The 12,922-nt window shown below is 37.0% G+C and overlaps 1 protein-coding gene across 4 annotated transcripts in view; it reads left to right on the forward strand.

Annotated features, from left to right (window-relative positions):
* Window positions 1-12,922, forward strand: part of OXR1 (oxidation resistance 1) — a 235,141-nt gene that overhangs the window by 175,704 nt on the left and 46,515 nt on the right. For 3 of the 4 annotated variants that reach the window (XM_032182429.1, XM_032182428.1, XM_032182430.1), the window contains 3 exons: window positions 3,660-3,767; window positions 4,989-5,108; window positions 9,568-9,720. In XM_032182429.1, the coding sequence (XP_032038320.1) occupies window positions 3,660-3,767; window positions 4,989-5,108; window positions 9,568-9,720 (381 nt within the window). The remainder of the gene's footprint in view (window positions 1-3,659; window positions 3,768-4,988; window positions 5,109-9,567; window positions 9,721-12,922) is intronic. The other variant, XM_032182431.1, reaches the window with a different exon arrangement.

The raw sequence follows: 12,922 nt of genomic DNA on the forward strand, positions 1-12,922 counted from the left end.
ATCCCTTTGGTTGGTTTAGGCCAGCTGCCCTGGTGATGTTCCTTCCTCACCTCTTGCCCACCCCCAGCCTGCTGGCTCTGGAGGGGTTGGAGGGAGTCCTGATGTGGTGCCAGCACTGCTCAGCAGCAGACACAACACTGGTGTGATACCACTGCTGTTCTAGCTCCAAGTGCAGAGCACAGCACTGTATGGGCTGCTGCACGGAAAGTTAACTCCATCCCAGCCAGACCCAGAACATTTTTTAAACTACTCTTACCCACAGTTACTCTTTATGCTTTTAGATGTTATGTTTTTTATTATTTATTTATTTATTTTATGGCAGAAAGCCCGAGAATTGGAGAACTAGACGGAAGTTCAGGCACCAGCACTGATAAACTTAATGTAGCATTTAGATTCACCTGTGCAAACCTTAGAACCAGATAAGAAAAGGAAGCTTGGTTATGTTTGCCTTTCTCATGATCATGATTTGAAGATCACCTTCACTTGCTCAGTGATCTCACCAGCCGGTCTGATCTCTGAAAGCTGAGCAGAATGAATGCACTCTTAGCAGGCTTAAGTGTTGTTTTGAAACTGAACACTTTTGACTTATTAATGTTAGTCTAAAATTTCAAATATTTTCATTACGTGATACCCATGGAATATCTACTTAACAACTGAGTCTTCCTCCAACACTGACGTGAAAGCAAACTTCTGAATTAGGCAAAGTTTTGAATCTCATTTAGCAGTTTCAGCAAACTTGTCAAATGTAGAACTTCTGATGGAAACACTGCTATACTTTGTAATTTGGCTGTCCGTTTTGTTGTAGTCTATGGAATAAGTAGTAAATATATGGTCTGGTTAGGTTTTTCTTTTGCTTTCTGCCTTAGTACCAACTAAAAGTCGCATATGAGAATTTTGTGACTTATCCATAACTATGTGATCATCTGGTACTGAATTGCTGTGGTACAGTGGTCTTTTCAGGCATGAAATATACCAGTAGAGAGGTGTTTGGGGCTCTGTGTACCTTAATGGCTTCCTATACAAAGAATTGTCCTAACGCAGAAGTTATTCCAAAATAGTTAACTGCCATTTCTTTGGCAATAACTACCCATTTTAGTGAATTTAGGCTGACATGCACATTTACAAAAAATAATGTCAGTATTCTTCTAGTATTCCAGTAGTATTTGACTCCCATTTGTGAGTGTTAAATATATTAGTATCCCAAACTGACCTCTGTTTTCACTTGAAGCATGATAGTCTGCAAAGTACATGATGTTTCTAGCACTTGTTACAGGACAACTTGCTTCCCTATTTAAGGGATATATTTTGTTCCTTTTTATCTGTCAGTTATGCTTTTTTAATTCCTGTACTGTCAACATGTGTTTGCTAACATGATGTAACTTTAAAAAGTTAAGAACTTGAAAAATACCCTTTATTTTGGGATTAGTGTTCTGTTCAGTTTTAAGCTCTGGAACATTCAACGGGGAAATGTCTTTTGAGGAACAATTAGTTAACAGTTTACATGCTGCTTTTGCTTTGCAGCAGATAGGATATGTATTTACCAGCTATTCTCACAACGTAAAATGTATGTGTTAGTATTGGGGGATTAAATATTTAACACTAAATTATGTACGCTTGCATTCTGGCAGAATGTTTACAGCTTCTGTGAAGAATGGATGTGTCCTGTGATACTTTACTGGTTACCATTAAACATTATGTTATGCTATGTAGAATATGTTAATTTAACTGGAACAGTCCAAACTAGACTATGGTTGGAAGCAGGCTAACCTAATGTATTCTGTGCTACTTACGTACTTGTTCAGCCTGGAGAAGAGAAGGCTCTGGGGAGACCTTATGGTGGCCTTCCAGTACCTAAAGGGGGCTACAGGGAAGCTGGCGAGGGAATCTTTGTCAGGGAGTGTAGTGATAGGACAAGGAGGGATGGCTTTAAACTAAAATAAGGGAGGTTTAGGTTATATGTTATGAGGAAATTCAGTGCCTCACCACCCTCTGAATGAAGAAAGAGGTTGCCCGGAGAAGCTGTGGATGCCCCATCCCTGGAGGTGCTCAAGGCCAGGCTGGATGGGGCGTTGGGCAACCTGGGCTGGTGGGAGGTATCCCTGCCCATGGCAGGGGGGTGGAACTGGGTGGGCTTTCAGGTCCCCTCCAGTCCAAACCATTCTGTGATTCTATGATATGCTGCAGTATGGTTACTGAAATAGAGTGCTTTGGTCTTTCAATTCCAAACACGTTTTCCTGTGTGATTGTGTATAGGGTGGAGCTACTGTCAAACCAAAAGCTATTATCATGTATATTATCTATGACCTTTCCTTCATACTCATCCCCAGTTTTTCTGCCCCAGCTCATTCATTCAAGCAGAAGTGAAGGATATTTACCTTTTAGATCTAGCAGCAGTTGATGGGACATGCAAGACATGGTGCTCTTCATGTCTTTAAGGAAGAGCGTGAAGAGCAGGAGATGAATATGCAGTCAGCTAACAATATACATGTGCTTTTTCAAAACAGTTGTGTATAGAACATAGTAGAAAGAAAAAGGTAGTTTTGTCTTCCCCACCTTTACCTTCTTCCCCTTTGATTTTTTTTTTTTTAAGAGAACTTAGAGGAGAAAGCATTCTTTTCCATAGCTGTCAAGATAATTTAAACTTCAGTGAATAGACTGAAAATGGAAGGAAAGCTTAGCCTGTGAATAATTAATCCATATAAATAGTGAGTATTAGAGGTATATATCATGCAGATGTAAGCTGAGGGACAAATGAGAAGACATTAAGATTCTGTTAGTGGAGTTTTCCTAGTTATACTCTGTGTTTAGACCCACAAATATGTCTTTGCATAAATTGCTTTATCTTTTCTTAACTGATAGGAGATTAGTTCCCTGATACAGTGGTTATGAAACCCAGTGTCATTGAGACTTTTTACTTCTTTGCTTTCTTGTCATATGATTATCACTGTTCTTAAACGCTTCCTATAAATTCTTTAATTCATGGATAGATTTCAAAATCAACTTCTCCCCTCGCTTTCTTCTAATTAGTTCATATTGAATATGTTTTGGGAGATGGGGAGGAGGTGTAGGAGTGAGAAGAAGAGCTTGCAAAAATCCTTACTCAGAAATCACCTACTCCATAAAGCGTGTATTCCATCTGTTGTCATACTAGTTGACCTGTTTTTCTTTATTTTTGATCTAAGTGATGATTTTTAACTTGAAAACCAGATTAACATAATTTTGTTCCAATAGGAGAATAGTACTAACATTTATGGAGATTTGTTTTAACTTTTCTATAAGTGAGGAATGGAGAAGTGAAGCTGAAGAGGGAGGCTGTGAGGTTCTGTGAAATGAGTTGATCGTGTATATGACCAATGGTACCCAGCAATGAATTTATAGACCAGGAGTTCTGGTGCAATGTCTGAGCTGCAGCCCAACATGTGTGACCAACTCTTTTGACCACCTGGAAACTGGGTGGGAAGGCAGGTGTCTTTATACAGGTTTGCAGTAGACAAATATTAATGAGATAGTTATCTTTTGGGGCAAAGATATAAAGACTTTGTTTATGAAAATCTCTGTAAACCTACATATGATTAAAATTTATAAACCACTATTTGAACTAACTGCTTACAGGTTTGTTTTTGTTTTTCTTTTTTTTTTTTTTCCCCCAATTGATACAGGTGGAATCAAGAGATACTTTAAACAGTATTGCCTTGAAATTTGATACAACACCCAATGAACTGGTTCAGTTAAATAAGCTTTTCGCCAGAGCAGTCGTTCCTGGACAGGTACTATTATATTATGTAATACTTACTTAATAATACTTACTCAGCAAATACTTTTTTCCCCGTATTTCTCATCTTTATCAGAGACAGTGTTAAATTACTTCTCTTTCTAGTTTTCATCTTGGCTTTGTAAAAGGCTTCTTCATTTGGTGGTTTGGATTAGATTATCTTTAAGTTACCTTCCAACCCAAACCATACTGTGATTTTTCTGTAGTTTGTGAGTTCCATCTGATTATTAATAGCTTCCAGAAAAAGGATCAACTATTGAAACTACCTCTCTTCTAATTATATTGAGGGACTTTAAAAAACAAACAAAAAACCTAAATATGCGTAATGATACAATGATACTTGGGTAGAAGCTAAATTGCTACTTTGCAAATATAGTAGCCTGTTTACAATCTCTTGCTCAGAGGTTGAATTCAGAGTACAGCTTGCAAAGAGTATTTCTGACTGCATGATACTGCCTGTAAGTCACTTAATAAATTGAGTAATGTTTCCATGCCACCCTTAGAACTTTCTGTCTTTTTACTGGGGGTACATGAACTATTGTTATTTCTTTCTTTATTTATTTCTAGGTTACTGTTGCTTATAGTATTTATTTATTTATTTACTTATTTCTTTATTTATATTTATTTATATTTATTTTTTATATTTATTTATATTTACTTTATTTATTTATTTATATTTATTTATATTTATTTATTTATATTTACTTTTCCCCTAGCCTTTCCTTCTCCCTTCTTTCAAAGACAGGCCTGGAAAGAAGTGGTAGGTTAGCTGATGACACCATTTGGTATCAGCCCTGTATTTGAAAGAATCCTAGAACATGTCCATAAGCTTCTTCAGAAGTCTGTCTCTTGATTGCTCAGATAGTAGAATGATAGCAAGAGAAGTCAGGCAGGCTTTCCTTAAATACTTTATTGGGCATTTCTGACATGCTGTATATTTCTAAAGCTTTCTATCTGAATATTTTCTCAGCTATAACTAAATATCACTCATATTCTAAGATGATAGTATTTTAAAATTTTTAAACCTAAAATTGAGACTTATTTTGTGTTGCTTTGTTTATTCCCTGAATTTATAATTTCTCTTAAAATTAGCTGGTGCAAAAATAACTCTGTTTAGCTTGTTTTGAGAAAGCGTGACAAATAGATTTCTCATTATTTCAGGTATAAGTTAAACTTTGAAAGCACAACTTCTAACTACATTATATCTTCTTTATAGATTTTGTATGTTCCTGACCCAGACTACATTTCTAGTGTGGACAGCTCCCCCTCTCTAAGCCCTATAAGTCCCCTATCACCTACATCTTCAGAAGCAGAGTTTGACAAGGCTACAATAAATGTAGGTATACCTGATGTCCTTGAAAATAAATAATTTTCCCTTATGAGATAAATGTTACAAATGTTATGCTTTCTTCTTAAAGTATTCGCTCGTTTTGGGAGAAAGTACTTTACAGAACCTGGAGTTGAAAGCAGAATAATACCTTTTATAAAATCAAATCAGAAAGTTGCTGTATTAGACCCTCAGCTTCTCTGCAATATACACAATTCTTACCCTATTCAGATATTTCCTAACATGTCGCTACTGTTCTTTTCCTGTTATCTTTTATCTCAAATAACTTCCTGATAGTGTGCAGTCATGCTGTCAAATGACTACTCCAGGATTCTGTGTGCTAAAAGCTTAGGTAGGCTTGAGACTTAAAGCATTTATTTACTTCCTTGCATGGCTTGATCCAGTGAAATTTAAATAGAGGTTACAGCTTCATTACTGAAGAGGTTCCTAAACTGCATCAGGCTACAGTGCTGCTTGTAGTGAATTTTTTTTTTTTCTGTTATTCCTTTGCCCAGCTTCCTATGGCTATTGTCTTGGGATGTTTACTGTCCGTTGTAGTAAATAAATCTACATTTACATTTTATGGCAAAGTGGTGGTGGTGTAGTATTCTTGCAGACTAATCTAGTGTATTTACTTTCTTCCTTATCACTCTTAGAATGACTGTAAATGCTAGGATAGATCTACCCATACAGAATAAATATTGATTTCTCCCTTGGGTAACTTTTCATTAATTTTACTAATAGAAGTCAGTGCTCTTCCTGTAATACACTAGATAAGGTGTTTTTCCTGATACAACATGTTTTTAATCTTGTGAATCATTTTTGTATATGCTTGTTTGCATGTAGTAGATATGTGGGCTAAGTAGTATATGCTACTGTATGTTCACTATGTGCAAGTAATCAGTTGGAAAAAAAAAAAAAAAAAAAACACAAAAGCTTGAAGTCAAAGAAGAAACAGAATGGATTAAAAAAATATGAAGTTAAAATCCTCTTATATGAAGGGTTATTTTGCTTAGTGTAGGCAACTCAACGTTGGCAACATCTTGTGAGTTAAACTGTACTTGACATACTGCATTGTTGCAGAACAGTTTTGTGCATTTCATTACGTCTCATGGATCACCACAAACAGTTCTTAGTTTGACTTTTCTTGAAGTGTTTATGTGACAATATATAATTGTTCACAGAAGCTTTCGTTTCTGAGCTTTTTTGAGGCATGTGTAAGGAGGGGATGTTCTTGGATGACTTTTGTGAAATAAAAATGAAGAACAATAGAAGTCACTTGTGCTTGTCAGCGTGGACTGTGTATATGTGGCTTTTTTTGTGGTTGGTTTTTATTTAACTAGCAAGTAGTACATGACTTCTCTGTGAAGATAAGGCTGGCAGGTTTTGTTCTTTGATAACACCTGTTTTCCATGCTTTTCTTCCTTTCTGCCATTCCTTTGGTAATAGTGCTGTCACTCATGCATTCTCTAATGCTCTGTATTGATGTCTGTCTTCTTCAACTCCACAGTTTTGAATCAGCAGTTGCAGGTGAAATTTTAGCACATCTAAAGTTAAAGAGGATATGTTATTCTGCCTTTATAATGTAAAGGGATCATCTCTCTGTGGTATCATCATTGAAATGGATCACTTCTTGCCTGAAATTGAATGAGGCTACCATATTTTGCCTAAGCAAAGGTTAGGAGTTAGTTAGACAATGACTGTACCGTGTTTGTGCTTTTGCTTCTGTTTAAGATTAGTTTAACACTACCGTGACTAAATACAAGTCAGCATGTGGCCAATATAAGGCCTTTATAATCCCGTTTTCTTACCTTGCTATTCTTAAGCTAACATTTTGGTGTGTATTTCAGTAAGCTTGTTAGTGTCAGGCTTTTTATATAAAAGCTTGGCTTAGATTTTTAAGCCTTTCTTACACTACTGTTTTTCTTTTTCTTTTTTTTTTTTCTTCAAGTGTTTCTTCATCTAGCAGTCTTATGCACAAATTTAGGAAGATCAGTAAATTTTACTACCTGTAAAACTTAAAAATACACTTCAAAAATATGTAGTGACAAGGTTTATAACAGGATTATAAATTTGAAATTCTGCCACCAGTATTAGTCCTGCTGAATGCAAAACAGCTGGCTTATAAATGGTGGACTTAGATATCAACTAGGGACTGTTACAACCACATATAAAATTACATGCAGTCACAAAAGTGACCACATAATTTTAGGAGAAAGTCAGAGATGGAAGGAGAACTCATCCTGAGGAAGCTTGCCTTTTAATTGTATCTCTTACCTCTTTCTGCAAAATCCAGTTCAATATTCAGAACTGGACTTTGGTTCTCTAACCTTTATGTGCATCTTTCAATTTTATTTAAAGTAGTGGCAAAGACATGATGAACTGAACACAGTTGTAAGTACTGTCTTTAAGTAAGACTAAAAGCAGTTAGCTGCAACTTGTGCTAGTGAATAGAACTGAACAGAACAGCAGAAACCCAAAGGGAACATAGAAGTTCACATTTTTATAAGTTGTAGTAGTTTATTGATAGCAATCGTGCATGAAATGGAACTCCCTAAATGTTGATTAAATTCCCAAATGGATCATCTGAGACTATAAAATAGGCTTTGGAGCACTCTTTTCTATATGTGTAATTTTTATTTGTAAACTTTTTTTCCCCTCTGTCCTGTTCCTCGTAAGGTTCTGTGTTCGTATAGTAATTACCTTGTTGGATATATAGTGAGACAGCAAGATAGAAACTAATATCTGCCTGGGAAGGTGATGAAGGAATTCTTCTGGAAGCTATATCAAGGCAGACGAAAGATGAAGATGTTAGGGAACAGCCAGAGTGTTGGTATCATTCCTAACCAAACTGACGGCTTTCTATCAGATAATGACACGAGTGGCTCAGCAGATGAGAGAAGAAACATGGATATTATTTACCTTGACTAAAGCTAGACACTTGACGCACTCCCAGAGCAGCTTTGTTACAAAGCTAGGGAAATATGAATTGAATGGATGGGCTACAAGAGAAGGTGGAAAAGTTGGTAGGATCTTTGGGCTCAAAGTGATTCAGTGTCTCTGCATGCAGTTGGTTATTTTCTCCTGCTTTCTGGAGAGTGGGCTGTTGCAAATATTTGGGGCTTCCCATGAAGGCTAATATTGGTTAATCTGCTTTGCAGTGCCCAAAGTGTTGGGACAGAATGCACCCTCAGCAAGCTTAGGAAGGACCAAACTCTAGGGAAAGTCCTCAATACACTGGAGGGAAGGGCAAGGGCTGCTAATGAGGGACATCAGGTGGTTTCTGTTGCTTCATCTCTCCAGCTGCTTGAAGTTGAGTAGCAGCAAAGACCCACCTGGACCAGAACAGCCCCATGTGGCAGTACAGGCTGGGGGCTGGCTGACTAGACAGCAGCTTTGCAGGAAAGGAGTAAGGGCCCAGGGGAGGTGGGATCTGGTGTCCTGGTGGGCAGAGTGTTTAACAGTGGCTGCTTGTGAAGATGCGGGCTAATTGTGTTCCAGGTGGCAAATGAAAGAGCAATGCCAAAAGGTTAAGAGAGATGATTACTCCCGGGTCAGGGGAGCTTGTGGACCTGCATGTGCTGTGCTGTGCCTACTTCTGTCTTCTTCAGCCCAAGACAGGTGAACGTACTGCACAGAGCCCACTGGGGGGATAATTAGGGAATGGAAACATGATGCACAAGGACTGTCTGAGAGAGACAGTTTGCATAGCCTCAAGGAAAAAATGCTAATGGAGAACGTGATTTCTGTGTGCTACCACAGATAGAGAGGTTGGAGGGAGGAAAACAAACATTGGGAACTTCAGCGATTCATAGTGAAAGGTTAGGCAGCAACAGGTGCATGTTGCTGTGTAAGAGTTCCTGGTTAAATAATACAAAAATGTTTTTCATGATAAGGGTGGCTAATATTGGAATGGGTTTCTTGGAGAGGCTATGGAATCTTTTGCCTCTAAGACTTAAACTCAACTGAAAATGCCATGAGCAACCTGATCAGGTGTAGGCTTAAGCCTGCTTTCAACACAGTATTTGATTATCTGACCTTCAGAGGGCCCTTCCAACATACCGTATAATATTATGGAAGGATAACGGAAGACTTAATGAGGCTTTTATTTGTTGAAGTTGGAAAATAATCCTTTCCATTAACTGCCAGTTTCTCAAGTTTTGGATGTGAAAGCACATCAGATGATCTCCATATGTGAGTTCTGATGGTTATTTTGTTGTTTGTTCTCAGGTTGATTTTGAATACGCCTTCCTACTTGTGTTTCTTACCACGTGCTAGTTAAGCTGTGCCTTACTAGTGTTATATATATGCTCAGATCAAAGTTTTTCTTTAAACTGCAGTGGATTTGGAATCCTATTTTCACCTTTTCTTTCATTTCTACAGCAAAAATTACACAACGGAAGATGATCTCAATATTGAAAAAGGCAAAGCTGATAAGTTTTTTTTTTTTTTTAATATTCCCTTCTAGGATCCAGATGGAGTGCAACGGAAGGAGTCAGCTGCTTCACCAGCACATGCATGTGTTCGTCCTACAAGAGTGGTATCATCCACCTCCGAAGAGGAAGAAGCATTTACGGAGAAGTTTCTAAAAATTAACTGCAAGTACATCACCAATGGCAAGGTACTTAACGTTTGCATTTTTCATCTACTGTATGGAATGTAAAAAAAAAAAAAAAAAAAAAAAAAAAAAATACATATAAATCATAAACATGGACTTGAAACCATACGTACTGGCAAAAGCAATGTGTTAGAAGTTAGTAACAAGTTTTGTTTTAAACTTTGTAGTTAGCTTGCTTCACGTTTTTCACTCCTCCCCTAAGTGATTTTTTTAGGTTGATCCTAAACAAGGTTCTATTTCCAGGTTTTAAATGCTCTAGAACACTGGTGTGTAGGAAATAAGAACTGTCAGCCTCAGTAGAAACTTTGCTATACAGGAGAACTTTAAGCAAGGATTTAAATTTACTAGCATACTAGTTATGTGCTATAGTTCCTTGTCAGAATAATATGGAAAGTGTTCACAGCATTTGTCTTTGGCTCACATCTCTACAGACTATTTTATAAAACTTCAAGGAGAATGCTGGTTCTGAAGTTATATAATCCAACGCAGTATCAAACCCATATGGGGTGGGGACTGAATGCTAAACTGTTCAGACTTGAGTGTTGATTTCTGAAGCTTAGTGTGTTATTTAGCCTTTGTCACATGGTAGGAACAGCTTCTGGTGTCTTGTCCTCTCTCCTTGATATACTCCCTGATGATGAAAGATGATGATTCTTTAAAGCTTTTCTGAAGAAAACTTGAGATTCATCTTCTGCTTTCCACTCTAAGTGATTTTGAACCTCATGGTTAATGTTTTATAGGCCACAGATGTGAAATAACAGACTGTTCTTAAACTAAACCCTAGTGAAAGCCTATTTTTTCAACATACTGAATTCCACATGTGCAAGGACTCATGTTAAGATAAAACTGTCACTTTTTTCTCTTTGAAAAACTGTTTATTCTGTATGTTTGGTGACTTGCTAAGGATGCAGCAATTCTTTGATGTAGTGGTTGGAACCTGGAAGCATTTGCCCTGTTACAGTTCTCCTTAGACATCTAAGGCCACTGTTGGAGAAAAGCATGTTGGGCACAGTTAAAGCATTGTGAATATGCTACATCATGGTCAGACAAGAAGTCAATGTATAGTAACTGACTGTTGCACTGTAGGGTTGCGCCATCACTCACTGTTTATGGTGTAGGTAGACTTGCTCTTTCTAGCAGTCATATTTCTTGCTTCTTCCACAACAGGCTATGGAGGTTAAAATCTTTTTGGTATTTGTTTTGAAGACAAGTATGCTCTGGGTTTTGGTTCTTTTCACTGTTCGTTGGGAGGGAAAAAGGTATCTTAAACAGTCTACTTTATTGAAAGTGAAACTAATAGAAGAGCTTTAAAATTCATTGGTCTTTATTATGCCTGCTAGTTTACTTGTCTTGTTTAGAAAAGTAGTAGTTAAAGGTGAATTAGCAACACTGAGGCTTTAAAAACAAATCCTTCTCAAGTTGGGTACAAAAATCAGTGTTTGTGAGGTGAAAAGGAGAATACTGACAAGGTTAAAGACTTCGACAAGAAATGAAGAAAGAACTAACAAAATGGTTATCTTCATGTTTCACAAATTCTGAACTATTTTTTGTTCTACTGTGTGTATTCAATAAAATAATGGAATAATTTAGAGGCAACTTCTGGACAAAAACTGCTTGATAGTAATCTTCTCAAACCTCCTAAAAGCACAGTTTACTGAACTGCCTAATCTTAATATTTGGACTCAGCTATGCCATGAAGTTTGGATCTAATCCTCCGTTATCTTGCTTGTTCAGAATTTTGTACCTCAGATATCGTTGAGGATTTAACCCCAATGCTTACTGAGACATAACACTTCAATAGAAAGAAGTTAAAATCTATTCAGATCTTAGTATCTATGTACAGGTGCAATTTAATCCTCTTTATGTAAGTTTTTACTTACATGGATTACCTTTTTTTCTGAACCAGTTTTAAGACTAAAGTGTTCTGTTTTTTAACAACTTAGTGTGTCCAGATGGTTTTCAAAAAAAGTGGCTCACTGCTTCTTGAGGCTGTTAAACTCGAAGTTCACTTGAATATGAATTCATTTTGTACCTTTAGCGTCTTTCCTACATACAGGAGAAACTTGACTTCAAGTGATATTTTTAAGTTTTGGTCAAACACCATACTTCATATAACAGTATCAGATTGAACTACTGAATAGCTATATGCAGACTCTCATTTTCACTTCAGTTTGATAGTTTTATATCCTCTTCTACAATAACTACTTAGATGTATGGTCCAAAGGAGGCAAGCCTCCTTTGGATTATTTGGTCCCTTTTTTTTCTTCACTTTTTTTTTTTCTTTTTCCCCTGTAGGGGTAGAAGGAAATGGTTGCAGCATACAGGAGCACTGTAGGAGCTCAGTGTGCCAGCCATTGCCCAATCTTTGCTTATGCTGTTGCTCTGATTTGTTTATCTTATTTTTTGACACATCATTGGTACAAATAATTTTTTGAAAATAATTGTCAAGTCTGATTTGAATAAAATATTGTCTGAGCTGTTCATAAAAAGTTCAACAAATATTTGCCTTTGAAGGGACTTGTGCTCAAGCACGTAACAGAGTACTACCATAAGGGAGAAGCTAGGCTGTCACTCCCTGTGTTGGTATGGGTAGGTGAGGGCGTAGGGAGGATTTTATGTAAGTGAGCTCTTACACTGTTCTTCAGTTTGAAGAATATATTAACACTGAAAATATTCCAAGCAGCTTATTCAGGTCAGAGAGGGAGCTTTGGAACTTTCTTTACCCACTCTAAAAACAAAGAATCAAGATAATTATATGGGGCTTGAGTCTTGATGCTATCAGCCTTCTTCAATGACTTTAAAATAATGGAAGAGGTTAGATTATTGAAAGACAGACAAAAGACAGTAGGTTATTGGTTTTATCCCTACATCAGTGTTACCCATTTCTGGGCACTTTTGTAGAATAGTTGTGACTTGTTCTGTCATAGTATATACATGTAAATGTGTGAGTAACCAGAAAAGTCATTCTAGAACCTAAAATGAATTCATAGTACTAAAATGCTCAAAAATTAATCACTAACTTACAGTTGAGATGATAGTTCTGAGCTGTATGTATTGTAGGAATGCTGATACAGAAGTCTGTCTGATCCATTACAGCAAACTGACAAGGAAATAGAAGTTTCAGGTTGTATCTTTTATCTATCTCTATACAGAACTAGTCCACTCTCAAAAGCAGGAGCTGCTTCAGCTTCCATCATCTGGGGAG

Source organism: Aythya fuligula, chromosome 2 (genome assembly GCF_009819795.1).
Source record: "Aythya fuligula isolate bAytFul2 chromosome 2, bAytFul2.pri, whole genome shotgun sequence".
Classification (NCBI taxonomy): Eukaryota; Metazoa; Chordata; class Aves; order Anseriformes; family Anatidae; genus Aythya; species Aythya fuligula.